Here is a 27,830-nt window from a genome sequence, read left to right on the forward strand (position 1 = left end):
TTCATTTTGTTTCATAGAACATTTTTAAAATGTTACCTGTTTCGGAATGTTCATAAAACATTTAAAAGTAACATTCCTTAAATGTTGGAAAATGATCAAATAGAATGTTGGAGCATTAAAAAAATTTGACATTTAACATAGAAAAATAAGAAATGTATTTGAATACAGTTACATACAACAACTATTTTATTCAATAACCAAAGTTTAGGCTAAAATATACCAACGTATACATAATAGAATGTTCATTTAAAGTTATTTATACATTGTTTTATAGAATTTTTAAAATAAATGTTACTTGTTTCGGAATGTTCACGAAACATTTAAAAGTAACATTTCTTAAATGTTTGCAAAATAATCAAATGGAATGTTGCAACATTTTAAAAAAATTGACATTTAAAATTTAAAACTGACATTTAAAATAGAAAAAAAATTTTTAGATAGAGTTATATACAAAATAAATTTTATTTAGGTTAAAATATATCAAAATATAAATAATAGAATGTTCATTTTGTTTCACAGAACATTTTAAAATGTTAGTTGTTTCAGATTGTTGAAAACATTGAAACATTTAAAAGGAACATTCCTTTAATGTTTGCAAAAAAATGACATTTATAATGTTTAGAGAACTTTCAGAAAACATTTACATTAGATCATATTTCGTTAACTGAGAAACATGTCTTTTTTCTTTATTTTTTTGAAACGTGCTGTTAAAGTATTTAGTGTTTAAAATTAATTTTTTGAAACGACGTGTTCCATGAAGTCTTGCAATATGTGGTTAATATGAACAAAAGTAGGTAGTTTAGGGCTGTTTTCTTGTGTGAACTCGCTCACCGCAGCTCTCTGCCAAACTCTGGATGTAAGTTGGCATAAATACATGATGACAGCCAGATGTAGTCAGCATCAGTCAGACCTCATTCACAGCACAGCTGACAGGTGTGTGTTTGCATGCTTCCCTAGTGACCTCAAAGACTTTCTTTGTCTGACTTTAAGACACACTTTTACTATTTTTGCTATAAAAACATTTGAAAAACAAACTTTTTTTTGGTCTCATTTCTCAGTTTCAGGACAATGCTGCAAAACACAAATTGCGTTTAAATTGCTGCTTAAATTTTTGTTATTTTTATGACTGGAAACTATTATAATATATGATATAATTATGATATATTAAATAATATTTTTTTAAATAATTTTTTATTTAGTTTTAATTGTAGTTAAAGTTGTACATTTTGTATGTTTCAATTTTTAAAAAATATGTATATATTGTTTATACATACATACATACATACATACATACATATATTTATACATATACATATAAAAAAATTACAAAAATAAAAATGTAAAATATTTTAATTAAAATATTACTCCAAATATAACAGTATCTCAATTCTTTAAAAAAATAATATTTGTTATTTAGTATTTATTTTTTAATAAGAGTTTAAGATATTAATAAAATAAAAATAATTAATAAAAAATATAATACCATCTCAATTCTACTAATTATTTTTTTATATTATTAAATTTTTTATATTAATTTTTTAATATTTTTACTAAGTATTTTTTATATTTTTCATTTAGTTTTAATTGTAGTGATTGAAATTGAATTTTTTTTAAATATGTATATATTGTTTATATTAATTTCCATTTCAGTTTTATTTTTAGTTATTTTAGTACATTAAGTTACATTAAATGAAAATTAAATGTTCCATCTAGCTGAAATAAAATAAGTTTATTTTTTATTTTAATTTTAATTTAGTTAACATTTATTTTATTTCAAGTAAAAAAGTTTTATATTTGTATTGTTCATTTTATACATTATTTTTAATTCCATAAATGATCTCAAATCTAATTGGGGCCTTAACATTGACTTAGCTAACTCATATTGATTTTTTTTCTATTCTATTTTCTAAAGAAGCAGATCTCAAACAGTATCATGTTTTCGTGTTTTCTTTAGGTGTTAAATTACGTAATACTCAAGTTCTGAACAGTTTTGTATTTCTGAATGGTTGTAAATGCTTTAGCACCATCTTCAGGATGGCAATGAAATAACACATTTATAATATTTATAACAAAAGATCTCTGTATACGATTACATATAAATTACTACAATATATGAAAACAGTTCGTTGCTGACAAATTTCCCCAAAATGAGGTCTTTAAATAGCTACATTGATCTGTTTATTAGAGTTTATAATGGCTGAAAATACATTAGTCGCCTCCAGCTGTCTCCACTAGGTGTCACTTTCAGTTTATTTATTTTATTTATTTTCTTCTGTTTCGCAATAAGAATTTTTTGTACCATGGTTACCAAATTATATTGTGTATTTATTATGTATATATAAATACACCCGCATGCATGTATATATTTAATAAAAAATACGTTATGTTATTTATATATAATATAAATTATATTAATAAAAATATATACAAGTAAATCTTTGAAAACTATATACTGTATGTGCGTGTCTTGATATATACATAATAAATAAACAGCGATAATATACAAATGCGCGATTAATGGTTTCCTAGCACTAAAATAATTAAATAAATGAATAAATAAATACTTGTTCGTAACACACACAAAATCTATATTTAATATACATCATCTAAAACCGAGATTGGCCTGTCCTGTGGAAATTTTTAGCTTGTTTATATAGTTAAAATGAGTTTTTATTGTATTTATTGTATTTTGTTTTAACTGTAGTTAAAGTTGTAGTAATTATGTTGTTTAAAAAAAACAAAAAAAAAACAATATATATATATATATATATACACACACACACACACACACACACACACACACACACCCACACAAAAAAATACGTTATGTTATTTACATATAATATAAATTATATGAATAAAAATATATACATGTAAATATTTTTAAATATATACTGTATGTGCGTGTCTTTATATATACATAATAAATAAACAGCTATAATACACAAATTGCGATTAATGGTTCCCCAGCACTAAAATAAATAAATAAGTGAATGAATAAATAAATAAATGTTTGTGCCTAAGAAAGTGATTAAAATCAACAAAAATAAACACACACAAAATCTATATTTAACACACATGATCTAAAACCGAAATTGGCCTGTCCTATGGAAACCTTTAGCTTGTTTATATTGCTAAAACAAGTTTTTATTGTATGGTTTATTTTTACTGTAAAACATATTTTGATCTGAAGACTGTGTGTATTTTCCCAAACGCGTTCCGTCGTCCGTACTCGCTCACACACAGCACTAGTTGTTGCTCCGTCCGGGCTTCCATACTTCGCCTCGTTCTCGCTCTCAGTCGGTCCTGCAGCAAAGATGGCGGAAGCTCCCCCGCGGCCCTGCCGGTTCTTCTGTCACCGGTGTTCGGAAGAGATCAGCCCTCGGCTCCCGGTAAGACGCCGCGGTCTTAACGAGCCTCTCCCGAAGGCTTTAAATTGGTTTGGATGGGTGTAACGCAACAAACGGCCTGTTTTATTAGGCGTTTCTCCGCGCTGGCTGTGCTAACGGCTAACAGGCTGCTGGTTGCCAATAGCAACAATCAGGATTAAAATGAGGATTTAATTGAATTATACTTATTTGGGAGGGGGCGAGTTTAATCAGACGGATTTTTGGAAGAACTGAGCGGAGATTAAAGATCTTTCCGGAGCTCTGCTGTTTGTGTAACGTTAACCTGTCAACCCAGAGAGCTGCTTGTTATGACATGAACTCGGTAACGTTACTTTCACCAACTTGTCATCGCGAATAATATAATATTGAAATAATTGTGTTTAGTTATGATCTTGTCAGATGTGGCTCAGTTGTCTGATATTTATATAACGTGGTTTACTTGATCTAAACAGAGAGCTGGTTATGAGGTTAGCTAGGTAACTAGTTGTGTTATTTATTAAATATTGTGCTGTTAATACGGTGTCTGATCTGTCATGGCATGTAGGTTAGTTGGCTATAACTAAAAACTGGTTATTAGATTCAATTTTTAACTAAATATGCAGTTGGTTTTCAATGTAAATAAGTTGATTGGAAGCTGATGTTTGTAGTGTGTTTGATTGAAACAGTTGTTTGGTTATTATGTGGTCAGCTGGTTAGTTGTTGTGTTTTTAACTAGGCCTATTTATTGTGTATATTTCAAGAGTGAAATTTTAGGTTTAGTTTAGGTTAAGTTGGTCAAAGGTTGTTTCAAGATTGACTTTGAGTGCTTTATGTTGTTTAGTTTAGAGCTCTTAAATGATTAATTGCGATTAATCACATTCATGTATATATATTTAAAAAAAAAAAAAAAAAAAAATATATATATATATATATATATATATATATATATATATATATATATATATATATGTGACCCTGGACCACAAAACCAGTCATAAGGTTAAATTTTACAAAACTGAGATATATACATTATATGAAAGCTCAATAAATAAGCTTTCTATTGATATATGGTTTGTTAGGATAGGATAATATTTGGCCGAGATACAACTATTTGAAAATCTGGAATCTGAGGGTGCAAAAAAATCTAAATACTGAGAAAATCACCTTTAAAGTTCTCCAAATTAAGTTCGTAACAATGCATATTACTAATCAAAAATTACATTTTGATATATTTATAGTAGGAATTTTTCAAAAAATCTTCATAGAACATGATCTTTACTTAATTTCCTAATAATTTTTATTTGCTATTGCTACAAATATACCCCAGCGACTTAAGACTGGTTTTATATATATATATATATTTGTATATAATTTAGATTATAAAGTTGAAGTCAAACGTTTACATACACCATGCAGAATCTGCAAAATGTTAATTGTTTTACCAAAATGAGAGGGATCATAAAATGCATGTTATTTTTTTATTTAGTACTGACCTGAATAAGATGTTTCACATAAAAGACATTTAAATATAGTCCACAAGAGAAAATAATAGTTGTATTTATAAAAATGAACTTGTTCAAAAGTTTACATCCCCTTGATTCTTAATACTGTATTGTTAACTGAATGATCCACCGCTGTTTTTTTTGTTCATGAGTCCCTTGTTTGTCCTGAACAGTTAAACTGCCTGCTGTTTTTCAGAAAAATCCTTTATGTCCCCGAAATTCTTTGGTTTTTCAGCATTTTTGGGTATTTGAACCCTTTTCAACAATGACTGTATGGTTTTGAGATTCATCTTTTCACACTGAGGACAACTGAGGGACTCAAACGCTAACTGATGCTTTAGAAGGAAAAACAATGCATTAAGAGCTTTGAAAAGAAAGAATTTGAAAATCACGGTAAATTTAACTTATTTTGTCTTCTGGGAAACATCTTCTGTAGCTTCTGAAGGGCAGTACTAAATGAAAAAAAATATGACATTGAAGCAAAAAAAGGAAAAATCTTCATTTTGTTCAAAAGTTTACACCCCTGGCTTTTAATGCATTGTGTTTTTTTTCTGAAGCATCAGTGAGCGTTTGAACCTTCTGTAATTGTTGCATATGAGTCCCTCAGTTGTCCTCAGTGTGAAAAGATGGATCTCAAAATTGAGAAAGGAAAGGGTTCAAATACACAAAAATGCTGAAAAACCAAAGAACTTGTGGGACATTAAGGATTTTTTTGAAGAACAGCAGACAGTTTAACTGTTCAGGACAAACAAGGGACTCATGAACAACTATCACTAAACTAGGGATGCTCATTTCGGTTAATTTCCCTGACCGACAACTAGGGGTGCACCGATCCGATATCAGGATCGGATATCGACCCCGATATTGAAAAAATAGCTGGACCGGGGATCGGAAAAATTAACCGATCCACGGGCCGATCCAGTTTTTTTTTTTTTCATTTCTACTACATTTTATTTATTTAAATTTATTTTAATTAGGGCTGGACCAGATTATTCAAATATTCGTTCGGTGGGTTGGCATTCGATTTTAAATTTTGAGATTAATAAAGTACAGTCGGGCTCACTTGGTGAAAGAAATGAATGGTGAAAGCAAAACTAGGGCTGTGCTGTCACAATGACAACCGCGCCTCCGAGTTCAAATGCACGCAGTAGGCTAAACCCCAAAGCCCCAGCAAAAATAATTACCATGAATGTGTCGTGGGAAAAAAGTAAGGAGATATTCGAATTATTTATTAATAAACTAGTATTTGACACAAAGATGAAGTTGACGCTGGTACATGATAGTAGGACGCCATCTGCTCACGCGCGCCTTTAATGCCTAAATGCATCTTTATGGTTTATAGCTGATTGAAATAGTTTTGTTTTCGATTTGAATTATGTAAATTATTTATTTACAGTTCCAGATGATATATTAGTCTTACCTTTATGAGTAAAAATGAAGTTTCACATCGCACCAGCGCTTTCATGTCCTGCCAAGCGTGCTTCAGCTTTACTATCTGCACAAACGATTGGATATGCACCTAATAGCACACATTTATCTAGGTTAAACGATTAAACTAATATTGTGATATGCTTTAAGTTTTTAATATCTATGGATTTTAATTTAAATCGTGATGACTTGAGAAGCCTAAATTGTTTTTTTACGCTGGCCGTTCAGTCGTTACTTTAAAAAACAAAAACTTGAATTTAACAAATAAAAAGTGTTCCAAATATATTTCTAAATTTACTTTATAACCTAAATAAACGAAAATAAAGGTAATCACATTGCTATTAAAAACAGCAGCTGTGTAATGGGGAAGAGAAAGAGAAACAAGACCGGTTTCAGTCGGACTCGGGCCAGTAATTCTGATGAGCTGTCGAGGTTGTTAGGAATTTTTGCAACGAATGTTTGTTTAATAGCCTATTATTTAACACTCTTATTTAGGCTAGTTTCATATTTAAATGTATTATTTCTTTTATTTATTTTAGCATTTTGTAGGCTGCTTGTTCACTGACGGAAGTGCTCAAATAAACACGCACGTTTGTTAATAATGTTTGAGCCTAATTTATTTTGGGTTTCAAATTTATTTATTTATAAATAGGCCTAATTTAGATATAAATTTATTTATATATAGCCTAAACACCGCACCATTTTTTCGTTCTTCTTTTATTTAAATAGCCTACCCTTTACGGTGTCAGTAATTAATGTGCTGCTAATTTCTGATTTGGGAGTGATTTGTTTGTTTAAAAATGTTAGGCTACCTTATTAAAAGTATTGCTCTTAACAGACCTGTGTGTTTTGTATCACTAGCACGATGTCCGTTCTCAAAGCAAGCTCTGCCTGCGTGAGGCGCGCCGCTTCCAACTTGCAATGTTCTATTAAAATTTATTAATTCTGAACGTGTTATGTGTCTATATTGCACCAAAATCCAACACTGCACTTCCTTGGGTCCACAGCAAAAATCGATTGGATGAACTGTTCTCGACATAATAAAGATGCAAACAGAAAGACATTCCTGCCTTTATTAGAGGGAAGAATATGTTCAGCCCCTCCCTCCGAAGCTCAAAAAATGGTATTCGGACCAGCCCTAATTTTAAGAAGTTTGATTACATTCTATTTTTGATTTGAATGCAGAATTGTTCTTTAAATAACAAATAAATAGGTATGCAATTCATTGCATCTGTTTTGTCTTAGTTAGGAAAGTTTGGTGCCTGTAGTTTCTTCTACATGGTGGAAGGAAGGTATAAGGTGGAAGGTATGCAGTTTATTATTAATTCAACAATGGTATCGGATCGGTATCGGGTATCGACAGATATACAAAGCCCAGGCATCGGTATCGGGAGTGAAAAAGTCGGATCGGTGCATCCCTACTGACAACCGTTGCTCGTTATCCAAACATTAACCGTTAAAGGTTGTATCAGCGATTTCTAGCCTAAAACATAAAGTGTCAATTTCAGCTGACCTTTCTTCACGATCCGCTCGCTGCCTGCCCCATAAATTGTCTGTGAAAAAACCGCGTCTCTCTGGTCAGCCTAGGGTCCCTAGGCTGACCAGAGAGACGCGGTTTTTTCACAGACAATTTATGGGGCAGGCAGCGAGCGGATCGTGAAGAAAGGTCAGCTGAAATTGACACTTTATGTTATACCAAATCGCTGATACCAAATCGCTGATACAACCTTTAACTGATAAAATTAGAATAATAAATTCGTTTAAAATAAAAATATAATGCACGAGTGTCTGTGATGATACATTAAAAATACAAGCAAATGTTTTATTTTAACGTGTAAACAGCAGCATACAGAGCAACAACAAAAACTGCATTCATATATAACGTTACTCAAATTATCAGCTGCGCTTCTGAGAACAGAGAAAATCAGAATGAAATAAAAAAAGAATAATATAAACAGGCCTACACTAAATAAGTATAAATTAAATAACTACCTAATTAAGATGACAAAACTAAAACACACTGAATCATTCTATGCGCTTTGAAGAACTGTTAACGTTACCGGTCTTATTCTTCTGCCATCGTGTTGCATATAGGCTACTACATCAGTTACACAAACTAAGAGAAGGTAAAGCAGGTGCTTACTCAGTAAAATATGTCTGAACAGCCGCACTCGACACGCGCCCGTGAGTAATTTTTTTTTTCACCATGCAGCTGATAGTAATAATCGGTTAAAATTCTTACTGTCGTTAACGGTTAAACGGTCAATATGAGCATCCCTACACTAAACAAAAAAAACACAGCTGAGGATCATCCAGGTAACAGCTCCGTATTAAGAATCAAGTGTATGTGAACTTTTGAAAATGGTCATTTTTAAAAATGCAACTATTATTTTTTTCTTGTGGACTATATGTAAACGTCATATATGTGAAATATCTTATTCAGGTCAGTACTAAATAAAGAATAACATGAATTTTGTATGATGCCTCTTATTTTGGTCAAATAATTAACATTTATATATAAATCTAAAATAATTTTCCTTAATATATACATGTGTACATATAGCATGTAAACAATCTTTTTTTTTTTGGATGTGATTAATCGCAATTAATCGTTTGACAGCCCTAGTTTAGTTGACAGAAGGCTGGCTGATTGTTATGAGAGCTACTGGTTAGTTTGGTTGACAAATCATGTTAAATGGTACAATAACCAATGTTTTTTAATTAAGCAAATGCTGAAGACTTATGTGTGCTTTAGGTTTCTGATCTTTGATTAATATAGTTAGCTGTTTTATGGTTAGTGTTATTATCTAAATATTGTAAACAGTAATACATTCAGCTCATAACCTTTTATATTAAATTGCTGAGATGTTAATTCTGCACATATGGTTCAGTTGTCTGGATAACATAGCTGTCTCTTACTGAAGACTAGTTAATGTGAGATCACCAGGCTAGTTTTAATTAGAGATGCTCCGATCAGCATTTTTGGGGCCGATCACCGATTACCGATCACCAAGATCATGATCTGCCGATTGCCGATCACTGCCGATCACAGAATGGCAGGGGAATGGGAATCTTTGATCTATAATCTAGCAGAGTTTGCACCATTTGTGGAAATGAAACTAACTCTAAATTAACTATATTGAAAAAAAAAAAAAAAAAACTCTAGAAATAGGCTACAGTCAAGATCTTGAAGAGCCACCAAGTTAGGGTTGGAGACGATAGTATCCTGTATCGACAATAGTTAGAGATATCGCCAGTTGCTGATGCCTTCCCTGCTGAAAAAAACAGCATATGCTGCTTAGGTATGTTTTGGTGCTGGGATGCTGGTTTAAGATGGTTTATGCTGGTTAATGCTGGTCCTTTGCTGGTTTATGCTGGTCATGTTGCTGGTCAAGGACCAGCATTAACCAGCCAAAGAACCAGCATGAACCAGCAAAGGAAAGGACCAGCATAAACCAGCTAAAACCAGCATCCCAGCACCAAAACATACCTAAGCAGCATATGCTGTTTTTTTCACCAGGGTTTGACGATAGCAAGACGATTATTATTATTATCCGTCAAAAAGGCGCCTAACTTTAGCGATGCAGTGCAGAGAGTCGGTTCTAGGATGCTTCAGAAACTTGTCGTGATATAAACACACGCATAGAGTGGCCACGTCGCCTTAACGCGCCGCTTGGGGAAGATATTTATTTATATTAAAGTGCACCTCGCACTAGACTAGGCTATGTTCTTTGATATTGTAAATGTTCTTTGCTTGTTATTTGTAGCTGCTTTTTAAGATGATGTAAGGATTATATTATCCAGCATTGCAGTCATTAGGGTAAAGGTAGTAAAATATGGTTTAGGCTGAATTAAAGGAGAACTCCGGTGTGATATTGACCTAAAGTGTATTGAATCATGATACCGAGTGTGAACGTACCTTGCATATTTCATCTCGGTTTGTGTCCAGCTGTCCGGAATCTGGGGTCAGTTAGCCGATGCTCACAACAGCTTGTCAATGAAAGTCAATCGGGCATCGAAGGAGCCATGTAAATAAATCACTGTTTTATGCCATTTACGAGGCACAAAGTAGCTCCACACTTCATCGGTAGACTTCCTAGGGCCCTGACATTTAAAACGAGACATTGAGAACTCAGAAAAAGCACCGGTAGTTTATTTACAAGAAGATTTATACAGACATCTTCCACCAGGAACAGAGCAGTCGCCGCCATCTTAAATGTAGTCACGATAAATCGAGTGTGGAGCACCAATGAATTTATCAGGTTATCAACGTATCAGGTTGTAGTTTCCTTCGTGCTCGACACTCGACTTATCGTGACTACATTTAAGATGGCGGCGACTGCTCTGTTCCTGGTGGAAGATGTTTGTATAAATCTTCTTGTAAATAAACTACCGGTGCTTTTTCTGAGTTCTCAATGTCTCGTTTTAAATGTCAGGGCCCTAGGAAGTCTACTGATGAAGTGTGGAGCTACTTTGTGCCTCGTAAATGGCGTAAAACAGTGATTTATTTACATGGCTCCTTCGATGCCCGATTGATTTTCATTGACAAGCTGTTGTGAGCATCGGCTAACTGACCCCAGATTTCGGACAGCTGGACACAAACCGAGATGAAATATGCAAGGTACGTTCACACTCGGTATCATGATTCAATACACTTTAGGTCAATATCACACCGGAGTTCTCCTTTAAATGTGATATATCAGAATCTTTCTGTATATAGGAAACATAAACATTCACCTCACCTCATCTGCGTTCATTAGAATTACGATGCGATAAAATGGCGCTAAACATACGCACGTGAATTACACGCGCACCGTTTCTCCTCATTCTATATGGACTGAACTACAACATTAACTGATGACAACAATCAGACATACAGCGGTAACATTATTGCAATATGACGGGTATAGAAAGATACATTCATTTACATTCAAGCACGCACATTCACCACTCAGAATGAAACCGAAAGTATACTTCTCCGGCAAAACTACAGTCAGCGCTCTGTGCACGCACAACTTAGTCACATGCCCAAGAACAAGACTACCCTTACAAAACTAATAAAGAATTTAGTACTCATGTTGCATGTTGCCACTGGTAAGCTCCGCTCTGCTGTTGTTTACCTAGGCGCCGTGCATGCACGTGTGAAAAAGTTGCGCGAGTAATTTACGTCAAGTGATCGGCTTTTTTGATCGGCGCTTTTGGGGTTCGCCGATAAAGCTATTTTTAGCCAATATCGGCCGATCATGATCGGTTGCCGATCGATCGGAGCATCACTAGTTTTAATGAATAGTTTTATATACGTCAGTCGAGTTGTCTATGTGAGTTTGATGTCTTTTTGTCTTTACCTGATGTATAAGTTGGACTAATTTTATTGATTTGTGTTTATGTGGTTTTATTATCTGAATTGTGATTCATGTAGGTCCAATTTCTTGGCTGTAACTGAAGACTAGTTGTATAATAAGATGATTCATAGAAATTATTATGAGTAATGTCAGATTAAGATCAAGATCCTGCTATATAGGTTAACTGAAACTAAAATCATTAAACACACACACACACACACACACACACACACACACGTTTGTGTTACTTGAAATAAAATGAACCTTATACTTATTTAGTTGGCAAGGCAACTTTTCTGATTTTATTTTATTTTAACTTGATACTAAAATAACTAAAACTAAATCTGAATAATAAAAAAATATAAGACTATGTTGACATAAAATGTTACAATTAAAATGGAAAATAGAAAATAATGTAAAATATTATTAAGAAATACACTTGTGTCTCAGTTCTACTAAAATGTGACCAAAATAAATACACTTTATATTGATTTATGTTTTGTTAGGATAGGATAATATTTGTCCGAGATGCAACTATTACAAAATCGTGAATCTGAGGGTGCCAAAAAATCACAATATTGATATATTCAATATATTTTCAATATTGAGAAAATCACCTTTAAAGTTGTCCAAATGAAGTTCTTAGCAATGCGTATTACTAATCAAAAATTAAGTTTTGATATATTTATGGTAGAAAATGTACCAAAAATCTTCATGGAACAAGTTTTTTACTTAATAACCTAATGCTTTTTGCCATAAAAGAAGAATTGATAATTTTGACCCGCACAGTGTATTTTTGGCTATTGCTACAAATATATCCGTACTACCTAAGACTGGTTTTGTGGTCCTGGGTCACAAATAACACAGGTGTCTCTAGTAGGCTTTAGTTGGTTTTATCACACAGCATGTGCTAGTGAAGGTCACACTCTCTTGCTCTACAACTTTCTGCTGACACTCATGATAAATGAAGCTAATTCGGTTGGAGAACGGTGATGTCATTTGTTAAACTCCCTGATTTACTCACAGTCAGCTTCACTCTGAATGACCCAGGACACGTCATTCTCAGCAATTAACCTTACACCACGGATCTGTTTAATTCGTCAGTTTCACATCATCTCTAGCTGTCAGGAAATATGAGGCATAGAGATCTTTCCGCACGTGCTGCTCCTTGTATGAGATTTCAGAGGGGAGCAGGGAAGAGAATGCATGGCGTCACAAAGCTCTTTTGCTTGTCTCTTCATTATTCTGTGGCATTATTATCCTCCTGTTATTGTGTGGAGATTCTAGAAAGGGCCCAAACAGGACAGAGTGCTGCTGCAGGTCAGCTGGAGGTCATGATATAGGAACAGATGCAGAAGTTTTTTTGTATAATTGAGGAAATCCTGTAGAATTTATTTGTGATAATGTCAAATGTGCAACATGTTTATTTGTACATGAAAGCATATCATGTGAGGCAAAATATTTCTTATACAAACACATTAAGAGGCTGAGGATGTGTAGAAGTTTATGAATGTCAGCTGTTACAATTTTGTTCAAATCTGCTCAGTTCAAGCAGCGCTTCCCTGTGTCCAGATTGCAGATGTCACAGTGCTGCAATGTCAGATCAGTCACCCTCTTCTGCATTATGTTTAGATCACAATATAAACATGCCAACAAAATAACAAAATGCATGTACTAGATATTTGACTGTGCTGTATGGTTTAATGACAGATGATTTTTACCTGTCTGTCATCATGGACTCCTAAATGAAAAGCTAGATTTTCTTTGTTTATTAATTCTGTTTTTTTTTTTTTATCAATAACATTAATGTTATGCGTAATGCTGAACATCAGTATGCAATCTTGGTGTTATTAGACATGTCATGAAATTTTCAAAGCATTTTTCTCTTTTTATTTAGTTGAACATTCAATCTATTAGTCCATTTGTAATTGATGCAGAGTATACACAAATTGCTTTCTCAGTTGAACTTTGTTAATCATCTTTGATGGTTAATATAAAGCATAGTTTTTCTGACTGAAATCTGATTAAATGCTTAAAACATTTCATATTAATGCTGCAAGCTGGTACATTTCTTAGATATAATGAAGGTCAAGCTAATAAATTATATTTAGTGCTGGGAAACAATTAATCGCATCCAAATTAAAAGTTTGGTGTACAATACATAATGTATTTGTGTGTTCTGTGTATATATTATTATATATGTATTTAATATATGAACATAACATATTTTTATTAAATACATACATGCATGTGTATGTATTTATACAGTATATACATAATAAATATACACAGCACACACACATATATTATGTACACAATTTTTTTTGGATGCGATTAATCATTGCCCAGCACTAATATTATTTGGCAAAGCTATTTTCATTTTATGTATATATACTATTATAGCATTTATTATTATTCAGTTTAATTTAATATATAATTTTTAGATTAATTTTTTTTATTTTAATTGTATTTCAAGTGTTATAAATTGTATGTGCTATATAACTCTCTCTCTCTCTCTCTCTCTCTCTCTCTCTCTCTCTCTCTCTCTCTCTCTCTCTCTCTCTCTCTCTCTCTATATATATATATATGTATATGTGTATATGTATTAGGGGTGGCACGGTTCACAAAACCCACGGTTCGGTTCGTATCACGGTTTTAGGTCACGGTTTTCGGTTCTGTACGGTTCTTGTTTTTATTTTTTTTATTTTAATTTTTAACACTCCAGAAGTTTGTTTTGGCATATGAAATGTAGCTTGATTATCCACAATTTAGGATACATTATTAAAAAAAAGTTTTATCATGTAATCATGCACAAGCTGAATTGGACTTGACTTTAAGCACATTATTGAGACCATCTATGAGGAAAGCTAGGGGAGATTTGATACAGCAACAGAGAAGACATTGATGACATGCTTTTCATTTATTTGGCAAAAACAGGAGAATGTGTATCTCCACAGGAATTTATGTGCCTTTTTAGCACATAAAGATTGAACTGAAGAATTAACTTGCATGTCTACCAACACACTGGTGTGATGTCTTCTCAGATGAACTGACAAGTTAGAAGTGTTGCCGTTAGCATATTATATGCATTTTCCACAATGCTTGCACACAGTCTCAGTTCGATCTATTCTTTTATTCCCGTCTTCATCATAGGTAACATGAAATCCAAAATGTTCCCACAGAACTGACCTGGCTAAGGGGCCGTTCACATGAAGCCTCTTTTGCGCACTCAAGTTTGTTATTTCAAATGTAGACGCGTGGTATGCGCGCTCGTAATGGAAGCGACGCGGTGCGACACGCTCGTTTTTTCCAGGCGCGTCCGCGCCGCATCGAGATAAAAACATCTCAACTTTTCAAAATTCCGCAAGCTCACCGCAGGCCATGTGACATGAACCAACCAATCAGCTTCATCCTTTCCTTTAATAAAATTGAAAGCACAGCCAAGTTGGATGAACGCCGCATCCTCCAACTCCGGGCAGCCTTCCTTATCTCTCCCACTTGCCATTTCTACACGTGACGTAACCTGCAGCACTGCACTTTTACTGTCTCTATGTCTACACACACCTCTTATTTCACGCAAAAAGGACACTCACGAGGCTACATTGCGCATGCGTTGAACCGTTGAACCGTGCGACGCACACGCGCACCGAACCGAGACAAGCGAACCGAACGGTTCGGTTGTTTTTCATGTACCGTGCCACCCCTAATATGTATGTGTGTGTACACATTTAATTGTATTAGTTATTTTACTATTTTTACACATATGTATTCATTTCAATTTGTCACCAAAGCAACATTTTGCTGTAAATGTAATTGTTTCTCAGTTTGTTCAGTGTGATATTAAAATGTTGTTCTGACCTGTGTTTTCAGGATTACATCTGTCCGCGGTGTGAATCTGGATTCATTGAAGAGTTACCTGAAGAGGGAAGGTAAAGTACTGACCTGCTGCTGTGGATCTGGAGAAGTTATTCATTTAAAAATGTTGTATTGACAAAATTTGTTTCTCTGAAAGGGATTCCACATCAGGAAACCGGTGTCAAATTGATTTCCTTAACAGGATGAAGGCATTTTAGCTCTAAACACTGATTTTTACATGCATTAGATTTCCTATCACATTTTTTGTTAAAGCTGAGTTTCCTAATTATATACATTTGCTATTTGTGACCCTGGATCACAAGAGTAGTCTTAAGTAGCTGGGGTATATTTGTAGCAAAAATAGCCAAAAAAACACCATTGTAAGGGTTAAACTTATCGATTTTTCTTTTATGCCAAAAATCATTAGGATATTAATCCTACCTTAAATATATTAAAAAATATTTTTTGATTAGTAATATGCATTGCTAACAACTTCATTTGAACAACTTTAAAGGTGATTTTCTCAATAATTAGATTTTTTGGCACCCTCAGATTCCAGATTTTCAAATAGTTGTATCTCAGCCAAATTTTGTCCTATCCTAACAAATCATAAATCAATGGAGAGCTTATTTATTGTAAATATAAATGTATAAATTTTTGACTTTTGACCTTATGACTGGTTTTGTGGTCCAGGGTGACATTAACCATTTTTAAAAATTAATTTCTCTCTTTCTTTGCATCCTTTTCTTTCTTTTTTTTTTCAGTTCAGAGAATGGGTCCACATCTACAGCCTCTAATGATCAGAATCGACCTTCGTTTGAGGTGAGCTGTCATCCCCTGGATCTCTGTAACTGCTTTTGGCTGCTGAGGTCACTTGGCATTCAAAGTTTGATCCATGTATATTGAGTAAAAAATGAGATTTCATGCCCAGAATGCAAACTTTGACATTATGCATTTAACAGCTGCTATTATCCAGTGCAACATACATTTTTAGACTATTATAGTTATTCGATGCAAGCATGCAAATCATCATCAAATTATTAAAAGCAGTGTAGAATATTCTCCCAGGCCTCCAGTTTTGCATAGAAAACCGCAGACGCCACATTAAGAAAATCATGAACGCTTTACCTCTGACCCGTCAGAATGTGGACCAGCACTTGTTTACGTTCCCACATGGTTACGGGCAGTTTGCTCTGGGGATCTTCGATGAGGGCTTCGACTTCAGGGGGGGTTTGCCAGCGGAAGACAACCGTGATGCCGAGAACCGCAGAGAACGGGAGATGGCCTCACGACAGCGCTATGGGGCGAGACAGCCACGGGGACGACACGTTCCCCGGAGACAAGGGGCACGGCATGAGGGTGTACCCACTTTAGAAGGGTAAGAATTCAGGAGATGGCAATGTACTGCAGATTTATTCAGTTGCGTTTGCATTTTGAATTATTGTAGATTTTAAATTTATTGAAGATCTGTCTTTTCTGAATTCCAACTATGACGGAAACTAATCAGGACGTTCTAAGGAATTTAAAAATGATTGTGAGTGATTTCCAGACCTAGAAATGTCAAGGTAATAAATAAAAAATACACATATACACTGCTGCTCAAAAGTTTGGGATCAGTAAGATTTTTAATGTTTTTTTTAAAGAATTCGTATATGCGCATCAAGGCTGCATTTACTTGATCAAAAATACAGAAAAAAATATTATTACAGTTTAAAATAATGGTGTTCTATATTAATGTATTTTAAAATAGAATTTATTCCTGTGATGCAAAGCTGATTATTTTTTTATCAGCCATTACTTCAGTTTTCAGTGTCACATGATTCTTAAAAATCATTCTAACATGCTGATTAATTACTGTTATTATCAATGTTGGAAACAGTTGTGCTACTTAATATTTTTTTAAACCTGTGATTCTTTTTTCATTTTTCTTGATGAATAAAAGGCAAAAATTAACAGCATTGATTCAAAAGCTAAATCTTTTCTATTAATATAAGTCTTTGCTATCACTTTTTTTATCAATTTAACACATCCTTGGTGAATAAAAGTATTAATTTCTTTCAAAAAAAAGAAAAGAAAGAAGAACAATTTACTGACCCCAAACTTTTAGATAGTATTTATGTCGTTACTATTTTAAATAAACACTGTTCTTTTCAACTTTTTATTTGTTAAAGCGTCCTGGCCAAAAAAAATCACAGGTTCCAACAAAATAATAAGCAGCACCACAGTTTTCAACATTGATAATAAATGAGCATATTAGAATGATTTCTGAAGGATCATGTGACACTGAAGACTGGAGTAATGATGCTGAAAAATCAGCTTTGTATCACAGGAATAAATTACATTTTAAAATATATTCACATAGAAAACCAGTTATTTTAAATTGAAATAGTACATTTTCTTTCTGTATTTTTGAGCAAATAAATGCAACCTTGATGAGCATAAGAAACGTCTTTAAAAAAACATTAAAAATCGTACTAATCCCAAACTTTTAAACGGCAGTGTATATTTCTAAATATATATATAAAAATAATATATATAAATATTGTGGTTTTAAACACATTTTGTAATTTGTATTTTTTTTCTAGTTATACTCAGCTTTTTATGATGGTAGACTCTTTAATTCCTTACCTAGTGATCAACTTTAGAAAATTAATTTGGTCTAAAGGTGTGGTGAGCCCTGTTTCATTAAATACTATTACTTGTGTAATAATATACTATGGCTATTACTGTAGACAAGAGTTGCGTAAACTTTTTAATATGAAAGGCCAAAAATTTAATTTGCCATTGGCCAAAAGGATTAAATATTTCATTATTTCCAACTATATTATATTAAAATGTTTAAAATTAAAATAAAAAAATGCTGAAATTATTATTCCAATTATTATAATCACTCATGTGAATTTTATGTGAATGCAAAATAAGGGGGTAAAAAAAAAATACTTGGAACAAAACATGCTTTTGAAGCATTTCTTAATTTCTAATTTATATGTATGTTTTAATATTTTTCTAAAGGTCATAATGCAGGCCTTGGTTTGGGTATCTCTGCTGTGCAGTAATAATAAAGTATATATGTTTGTCGGTGTGTTGCAAGTTTTAAAACTGAAATTAAATGTTTTTGTTACATTAGAATTTTTTTTTTCACAGAATCATTCAGCAATTAGTTAATGGAATTATTGCTCCGACAGCTATGCCAAACATGGCGATGGGGCCATGGTAAGCCCCTTGTCTCATTTTGCATCATTTCTCAGTGTTTGATAAACCACAGCTGATCACTGTGCTCTAAACTGCTGTCCTACAGGGGAATGCTGCACTCGAACCCAATGGACTATGCATGGGGTGCCAATGGATTAGATGCCATCATAACACAGGTCCTCATGTGGCTTATTGCTTTATTTTATAACCACAAGCAGTATGAAACTCTACAGAGCCCCATGTTCCTACATTAGTGCATTTAAAAAAACAGTATTATCATATACTTATTTTTTTGTCCCTGTTGTCTTGCAGTTATTAAATCAGTTTGAAAATACGGGTCCCCCTCCGGCAGACAAAGAGAAGATTAAGAATCTCCCTACAGTCCAGATAACACAGGAGCACGTGGGTAAGAACACAGACGTCTGATACTTGACCACACACTGCTGGAGCATTAGTTGATCTGTGTTTCATGTTTTAGCAGAGGTGATTTCTCAGAGAGGGTTTTGTATACTGACAGCATGATATGCTTTAGCTTTAGACTTCCCACATGGTAAAACCCTCTTTGAAGTGCTGCATCTCTAAATGAATCTGCTTTTAAAGCATTGTCGCTGCAGCCGGCAAAAACACTGCTTTTGTAAATAATTTACACCTTCTAGTTCAAACTTCAGGCCTGTTTTTGTGCAATAAGATGTATTAATAAAATATTAAACATGTCTAATATAAAAAAATATGTTATACACACACACACACACACACACACACACACACACACACACACACACACACACACACACACACACACACACACACATAGAGACTAGGGATGTAACAATATCAAAATCCCACAATATGATAATATTGTGATATGAAGGCTATGATACCATATTTATTGCAATATTTGAAAAAAAGACAAATTTTACAAAGTTACAATTTTATACATTTTCAAGTTAAATTATTCTATCTAATGCACTTTGAAAGTTTGAAAATTAAGAGCTCTCAGTCTAAATTACAATCACACTGGTGTTTTAGTAAGCCAAATAAATTAAAATAAAATAATAATAATAACATCAATGAGCATTATAGCCATATGCACTGCAAAATAAATTAAAATGATTATTTCATAGGTATATCATTACATTTACATTACATTTAGACATTTAGCAGACACTTTTATCCAAAGCGACTTACAACAGAGGACAGTGGAAGCAATCAAAAACAACAAAAGAGCAATAACATGCACTGTTAGACATTTCAAAGGATTTTTACAGTAACTTAGTGTTGCCAGTAAGTTACTGTAATTAGGATTTACAGTACCCAACTGTATTTCAGTTTACAGTAAGACGCTGTAGTAATGTACTGCCATATATTATTGTAATTCATTGTTTTGTATATAGATTTCATTAAATTTTATAATTTTTATGTAGAATTAATTTTATAGGTACTACTGACATTCAATTCAAACAGACACATTTTTTCCAAAATATCACATTCTTTATTTAAACATTGCATATATAACACTGAAAAATACACAGTCTTCCAATGCTGGAACACTGCATCTTGACTATTTCTCCCATCTAAGGCATTCCAGCAACACCTTTGCTCACCATCCACTTTGTTACATAGAAAAAATTTGTTCCCTGAAAGAAAAAACAAAACAGAAATTACACATTTGTAAAAGACAAACCCCCATATGGAATACACAAACCTCTCAAAATCATAGTGAAGTTCTTCTCTTACCATGAATTATTAGTCCCAGCGTGGCTGGCCTGCTCCTGAAAAAAAAAAATCTAACGTTAATTCTAAAACTAGAAAGGCAGCTAGTCATAAAACTTTTGTTTAACCTAGTTAACATATGATTTTTGTTTTCTCATCAACGTAGAATTCTAAAATTCTACGAATAAGAATTTTAAATATATTTTAAGAACTACACTTTTTGCCTGGAAGACCTATCGTTTCATATCATCATGTGACTTCGATAATGTTGAGACAGTTTTGCTATCGCGATACCACGATATTGATAATATCGTTACATCTCTAATAAATACAGTGTAGATAGTATATACAGTAAGTACACACACACACACACACACACACACACACACACACTACAGTTTAAAAGTTTGAGGTCACTAAGATTTAAAAAAAAGAAATTAATATTTTTATTCAGCAAGGATGCATTAAATTGATTAAAAGTGACACTAAAGACATTTATAATGTTACATAAAATTTCTGTTTCAAATAAATGCTGTTCTTTTGCAACCTTTTCTTTTCAGAGAAGAAATTTAAAGGATCCTACAAAATTAAATACATCAGATTCCACACAAATATTGGGCAGCACAACTGTTTTCAACATTGCTAATAATCAGTAATGTTTCTTGAGCAGCAAATCAGCATATTAGAAATATTTAGTAATAAGGATCATGTGATACTGAAGACTGGAGTAATTATGCTGAAAATTCATCTTTGCATCACAGGAATAAAGGCAAGGCAAGTTTAATTATATAGAACATTTCATACACAGTGGTAATTCAAAGTTAAAATAATCATAAAAAAATAAACAAATAATCACAACAATAAAAACAAAGAATTTAAGAACATTTAAAATGATTTAAAAATTGATTTAAAATTAATTAAAACCGTTAAGAATAAAAATCATTATACATAAAATACAGTGCAATCAGTTTAATAAATTACAATTTACAACATAGAAAACAGCTATTTTAAATTGTAAAAAAAAAAAAAAAACAAACAAACACAATATTACTGTTTTACTGTATTTTTGATCAAATAATTGTTGCCTTTGTGAGCAGAGGAGGTTTTTTACAAAATCATTAGAAATCTTATGACCCCAAACTTTTGAATGGCAGTGTGCATGAAACAAATAACACTTAAACAATACCACGATAAATAATTCTCTATTCATTCAAACAACTATGTACTGTATATTTTCACATCCTCAATTTACACTCATTATCAGAATTGTGATGATGTGCTGGATTGTGATGTTGATGCTTCCTGTTTCGGATGTGTGTTTGTTTTTGTGGTTCAGGTGCTGGTCTAGAGTGTCCTGTCTGTAAAGAAGACTACAGCGCAGGAGAGAACGTTAGACAACTTCCTTGCAATCATCTCTTTCATAACGACTGTATAGTTCCCTGGCTCGAGCAGGTGGCGTTTCTCTTCTATTTTATTCCATTTCTCTTACGTAATCATCTAAACTCAATATTTACAACTTTTGACATTGTATGTTTGGCGGTTAATGAGTGATCCAGATAACGTCTGTTTCAATTTATAGCTTGTGACATTAATTTCATGGTTTTGTGGTTCTGTACAGAAAGGCAGGGGTTCGCAAATTGAATTTCCACTAATAACTCCTGCTGCTGCTGTGTTTGGGTTCCTCCGGTTATACAGCACCTTTGAACTCTGTTACTTTTTAAAATGAATATGCATGTGTTGCAATTAAAAAGTACTTCTGTAAAAATAATACAGCAGGCTTTCAGCTATATGCTCTTGTCAAACTCTTTGTTAATTATAACTTGATGACAAGAAAATGAATAGGATGGGAATAAAGAGCTGAAGTTAGTCATTGCTCAGCGAGGGATTGTCAGTTAGCATAAATGATGCTGTCAACCTGAAGTTCAAGTTCATGTTTTTTGTAGCTTTTCCAGTGTTAATATTATAAAACTTTAATCAAACAGAAAAAGCAACTGCTGTCACAATATATCTTAAAATCCATGGCAGATGCTTATTAATCTTTGTGCTGCTGTTTTCCACTAAAATGATTCCTGGAGGTGCATGTCCTTCATGAACTGACTTTTGCAAGTTTTTAATAGCTAACAATTACAACTAACAATAATTTAGAGAAAAACTAAAACAAAATCAGTCATTGAAACCATATTTTAAAACACGTTTGTAGAAGCATTCAGGAGCATGGCAAAAATGTCAACATCAAGTTGACTTCTTTGTGAAACTAATGATGAATTCCCTTTTTTTTTTGTTTAGCAATATGTATAATATATTAAGATACATTGACACAAAATTAAGTCAGTAAAATGTTTTAGAAAAATTATTCTCAAGGCTGCATTTATTTGATCAGAAATAAAGAAAACGGTAATATTGCGAAATATCATTGAAATTTAAAATCATTTTTTTCTTTTTTAATTCCTGTGAAGCTGAATTTTCAGCATTGTTACTCCAGTCTTCAGTGTCACATGATCCTTCAGAAACTGGGTTCTTAGTTCGCTAAATCTAAAACCATAATAACAATTTTTGTTAATTGAAATAAATTTAACTTGCACTAAAATAACAATACATAACCAATAACTAATAAATAAAATTAAACTTAAGTTAACCTAGTTGGCAAAGCAACATTTTCATTTGGTTTGAATTTATGTACCAAATTAATTTAAATTAAAACTGAAAAAAAAAATATTTTTTTTTTTTAAAATGACAAATACACAGCAAAATTACCAAAACTTTTAACTAAAATTCAAACAGCAAATAAAATAAAATGAAAAATAATTGAATATTTGATTTTGAAAAATCCTCGATTGCATTCCACGGACGAGAATCCCTGAAACACATTATTAGACAATTTACCAAGGCTGCATGATATATTAAAACCATTTAAAAAGCTATAATAAAGCATAATGCACTTGTGCCTTTGTCGCCCTCTGCAGTCATTTGTTATGATGCCCAATGGACGTAAGCTCTATTGTTTATAATACATTATGTATTTTAACAGTTTTTTTAATAAATGTTAGGAATGTAACATTTCAAAATCTCACGATATGATAATATCACAATATAAAGTCCACAATATGGTATTTATTGCGATATTTAAAAAAAAATTGAGTTAGAAAAAATTTTACATTTTGTAAATTTTAAAGTTAAATTATTTGATCTAATGCACTTTGAGAGATCAAAATACTTCTGAAGCATCAGTGAGCATTTGAACCATCTGTTGCATATGAGTCCCTCAGTTGTCCTCAGTGTGAAAAGATCTCAAAATTAGAGCTGCGACAACTAATTGATAAAATCGATTATTATCGATAATGAAAATCATCGACAACAATTCTCATTATCGATTAATCAGGTCCGCCCACAGTGCGCGTACAACTTTAGAGGGTCATGTCAAATTACAGCACTGAATGACGCATTTCTATGGACAAAATGCATCTAGAAATAGTGGAGGAAACAGAATGAGATGCTGCAGCAGAGTTACGTGATCCAAACTCTCCTAAACATGAGAATTCTTTATTTTAAGCTTTAAGCTAATAGCGTAAAAAGCAACCTTTGAGGTGCTTTGACAGATTCGTTTGCATCCTCAGCATGAAAACTTTCAGTTTACGGTCATATCCTTATCTGTAAATGTCACAAATTCACAAAAGCATTTCCATTTTTGCATTAAAGTCCAACCTGACTGTCTGTGTTAAGTTTAAATCTTTACTGAATGAGCGTCAGACAGCTGGAACACAGAGACTTTAATTGTGCTAAAATATGTTGTTGAATGTTACATTTAGGTTTAAAAGACTACATGTAGTGCACATATTTATGAAGAGTAGGAACTGTAAAGGGATAACAGCGTGTAATTATCTGATATATAAATATCAGACGCTTAATAGCCACCTTTTATATAAAGAAATGACAGTAAACGTGAACTCGTTCCTGCAGAACATTCCTCTTACCTTTTGGTTAACACTGAGTTTGTTTTTATTCGTCTTTATTATCTGTATTACGCTATTCTTTTCTGTTTTTAATGTAGAGATTTAAACTTTGTTCACTTTATACAGTGCTTAACGAATTTAATAAAACTAATTCATTTAAGGTGTTTAACAAATTGTGTAAGGTTTGTGCCACTGCTGCTCCAAACTAACAGTATTGGTGATTACCAAAATCATTTTTTAGCTTTCTGTATTGGTTAGTCCTATAATATGCAATATGCAATAAGCTTTTTAGTAACAGGAGGCTATTTCTAATTTATTATTGCAGTTATCTATGAAAAAAAATAGTCAAGTGCTTTATAGTTTTTTTCTTCAGATATTTGTCTTTTCTCTTTATTACGACCAGTGGTTTAATAAATTAAGCACTGTTTTCATAACATTCAGTTGACACATTTGTTTGAAGGACATTGGGGATATTGTGATTTTTGTCAATAAAATAAAAATGAGATTTAAGCTAATTAATCCAAAAATAATCGACAAACTAATCGAAGCTCAAAATAATTGTTAGTTGCAGCCCTACTCAAAATCAAACAGTCACTGCTGGAAAAGGGTGCAAAAATGCAAAAGATGCTGGAAAGCCAGGAGGATTTTTCTAAAGAACAGTGCTCAGTTTAACTGTTAAGAACAAACAAGGATTATGAACAACCATCACAAAAAAAAAAAAAAAACATTTGTAGATCATCTAGGTAACTACACACAGTATTACTGTGATGTCTTTTATTGTGATTAGATGTCTTTTACATCTTTTATGTAAAATATCTTACTCAGGACAGTACTAAATAAAAAGTAACATGCATTTTGTATGATCTCTCTTATTTTGTTCAAAATATTGCTGCAAGGGGTTCCCAAACTTTCACATGCCACAGTAGTTACATGATTTTTCTCTGTGTTTCCCAGCATGACACGTGTCCGGTGTGCAGGAAGAGTTTGAGCGGGCAGAACACAGCCACGGATCCGCCCGGCCTATCAGGGATGAATTTCACCCCCTCTTCCTCCTCCTCTTCCTCCTCAAGCTCTCCGAGCAACGAGAACGCCACCAATAACTCGTAAGAGCTCAGCTCACATCCCGAACACATCAGCACATCATCATCATCATCTCAGCCCCGCAGCGCCGGCCCGGCCGACAACACCACCCTTCCCCTCTCACCGGTGACTGATCTGCGACACGGTGGAACCGGGGCTCAACGCAAACCTCTGAACCTGGCCTTCACTACTAACACACCTTTACCAGCCCAAACCGGGTCCAGACGGGTCAGAGAGCACACCAAACCCCCTCAAGAGAAAAATACACTCTTCAATTGCTTCAGAACAGCGTTTTGTTGCTTTTTTTTTTTAAACCGTTGAACTTCAAAGCGATCATTCCTCAAGGTTCGGGCGCACGCAGCGGGCAGACGGCAGCACCTGTCCGCGTGACGTGGTTTTAATCAGCAGAAAGCGTGAGGAAAAATGCTGAGGAAAAAGAGAGAGATGAAGGAAAAAGAAGACGAGGATGTAACGGTGCCAGATCCGAAGACACACCTAGCTGAACTGCGTTTTACAAGCAGACTTTGTGTCTCTCCAGAGGAACCTTTTTTATCATTTGATTTTTATTTTACAGATAAGTGGCTGATATGTGAACGTGCGTATGGGGGAATCTCACAAAAAAAGGGTTACAGTTCACCCCAAAATTAGAAGAAAAAACAAACCGTGTTATGCTAAAGCCTATTTTAGAACCGTCAATAACTTGTTACTTTTGAATTTTTGAATACGATTTTGAAAATTGTCATTTTCGTAACAGCAGTTTCCCGTCATTTTCAAATTCTCATTATTGTAAAGCAAACAAATGATTAAATTCATGTTTGTAGATTATATTGTCAGTTGTACTGCCTTTAATTTGATAACACAGTATTTACATTATAACAATGAGATTATGCTAAATAAATGTTTAATTCGCATGATAATACGCATAATACTTGTTTATTTCTTTTGACTTTGGGGTTAAGTAAAACCTGGAGATGTTTTTGCGATTCACCCATATATATTAAACATATTTATTAAATATTGTGAAAAGCCAAGCGATCCAAGAACATCTGCGACTGAGGAAAACACTGAGTGCAGGTTTCTCTCCGAATATTTATTTGCACAGTATTTTTTTGTTTGGCGAAGATTATTAGAACATTGAACAAAAAAAGGAACAAAAAAAAGTGTGAATGGTTTTTGGCAACATTTGATATGATTTTCTACATTTAGCATTTGCGTCCTTTAAAACTCATGAGAGAAATAGAGTTTCTCTATTTCATCTTGCATTTTTTTAGGCCTTTATCCAAACGGCACATGGCCTGAAAATGTTAAAAAAAACTTCTCTCTCTCGCTTTCTCTCACTCTCTTTCTTTCTTATTATTTTTAAGCTCCTCACATTCAGTTGTCTTCTCTCAGTCTGCCACATATTCAGTGACTTTAAGTTTAAGGCAACTTTTTTTAACTTATTTTAAGTTAAATGGTTTGTTTTTGTAAATCATAATAAAGGAGAACAACAAACGGACGAATGAATGAATGTATCACTGCTGATGATGAACTGTTTCATAAAAATGTCATTTGTCTCTACACAGATCAAGAACACAAACTAACACCAGAGTTTCTGTGATTTGTTCTAATTCATTTTTACCCTAATAGATGCTTTTAAAGCAGGACGAGTCCTATGTGAAGGTATTAGGTATGAGTGTGTGCCACAGTGGTGTTTTATTATCATTAATATACTATTATCAGGTTTATTAGGTTTTATGTTTTCCAATTCCATTTTAATTTTCAGGTTTTAGTAAAAAAAAATTTTTTTCCATTTATTTGTTTTGGTAATATTTTTAGTATTTATTTTTATAATTTTTCAAATAGTCATTTTTGTACTTCAACTAAAGTTTGTAATTTATTTCAGTCAACATTAATTTAATAATTAAATTAAAGCCTTTCTTAAAAGCCAATGTACATCATTTTATTTAAATATTTTAAGTACTATTTTAAAGTAGTATTTTAATTTTGAAATAGTCTTATATACTAATCTTTAATGCTTAAACAAGTTAGAAATACGTTTTTTTTTTGTATTTATTATGCATTTTGAAATCGTATTTTAATGTGTTTATACATTTTTAAATTTTACATTTAGATTTTATTTTAGTAACATGATTTAAAAATGTAAATTAAGGTGCATGTTTTTATATAAGTACATTTTTATGCATGTTTATTTTTTATATATTCTATTTATATATTATATAATGTATATATTTAATAGGTAAAAATAATATTTAGTAATTGTAGTACTTTACATTTAGAAATGTATGTTTAAATTGCATAAATGCATATCATTTATTAGAATTTTTAAATAGTCATTTTACTTTAACTAAAAAAATAGAATTTAGTTTATATTTTATTTCAGTTACATTATCTTATTTA

The 27,830-nt window shown here is 32.7% G+C and overlaps 1 protein-coding gene across 1 annotated transcript; it reads left to right on the plus strand.

The window, feature by feature from the left end:
- The first annotated feature begins 3,288 nt into the window (after positions 1-3,288).
- Positions 3,289-26,928, plus strand: LOC141344230 (E3 ubiquitin-protein ligase RNF126-like). Its single transcript, XM_073849039.1, has 9 exons — positions 3,289-3,392; positions 15,511-15,569; positions 16,260-16,317; positions 16,638-16,873; positions 18,640-18,708; positions 18,794-18,863; positions 19,000-19,093; positions 21,737-21,852; positions 25,305-26,928. Exons 1-9 carry the CDS (start codon positions 3,318-3,320, stop codon positions 25,455-25,457), a joined length of 930 nt encoding a protein of 309 aa, XP_073705140.1. The 5' UTR covers positions 3,289-3,317; the 3' UTR covers positions 25,458-26,928.
- Positions 26,929-27,830: the final 902 nt, after the last annotated feature.

Source organism: Garra rufa, chromosome 10, assembly GCF_049309525.1.
Source record: "Garra rufa chromosome 10, GarRuf1.0, whole genome shotgun sequence".
NCBI classification, from domain to species: domain Eukaryota; kingdom Metazoa; phylum Chordata; class Actinopteri; order Cypriniformes; family Cyprinidae; genus Garra; species Garra rufa.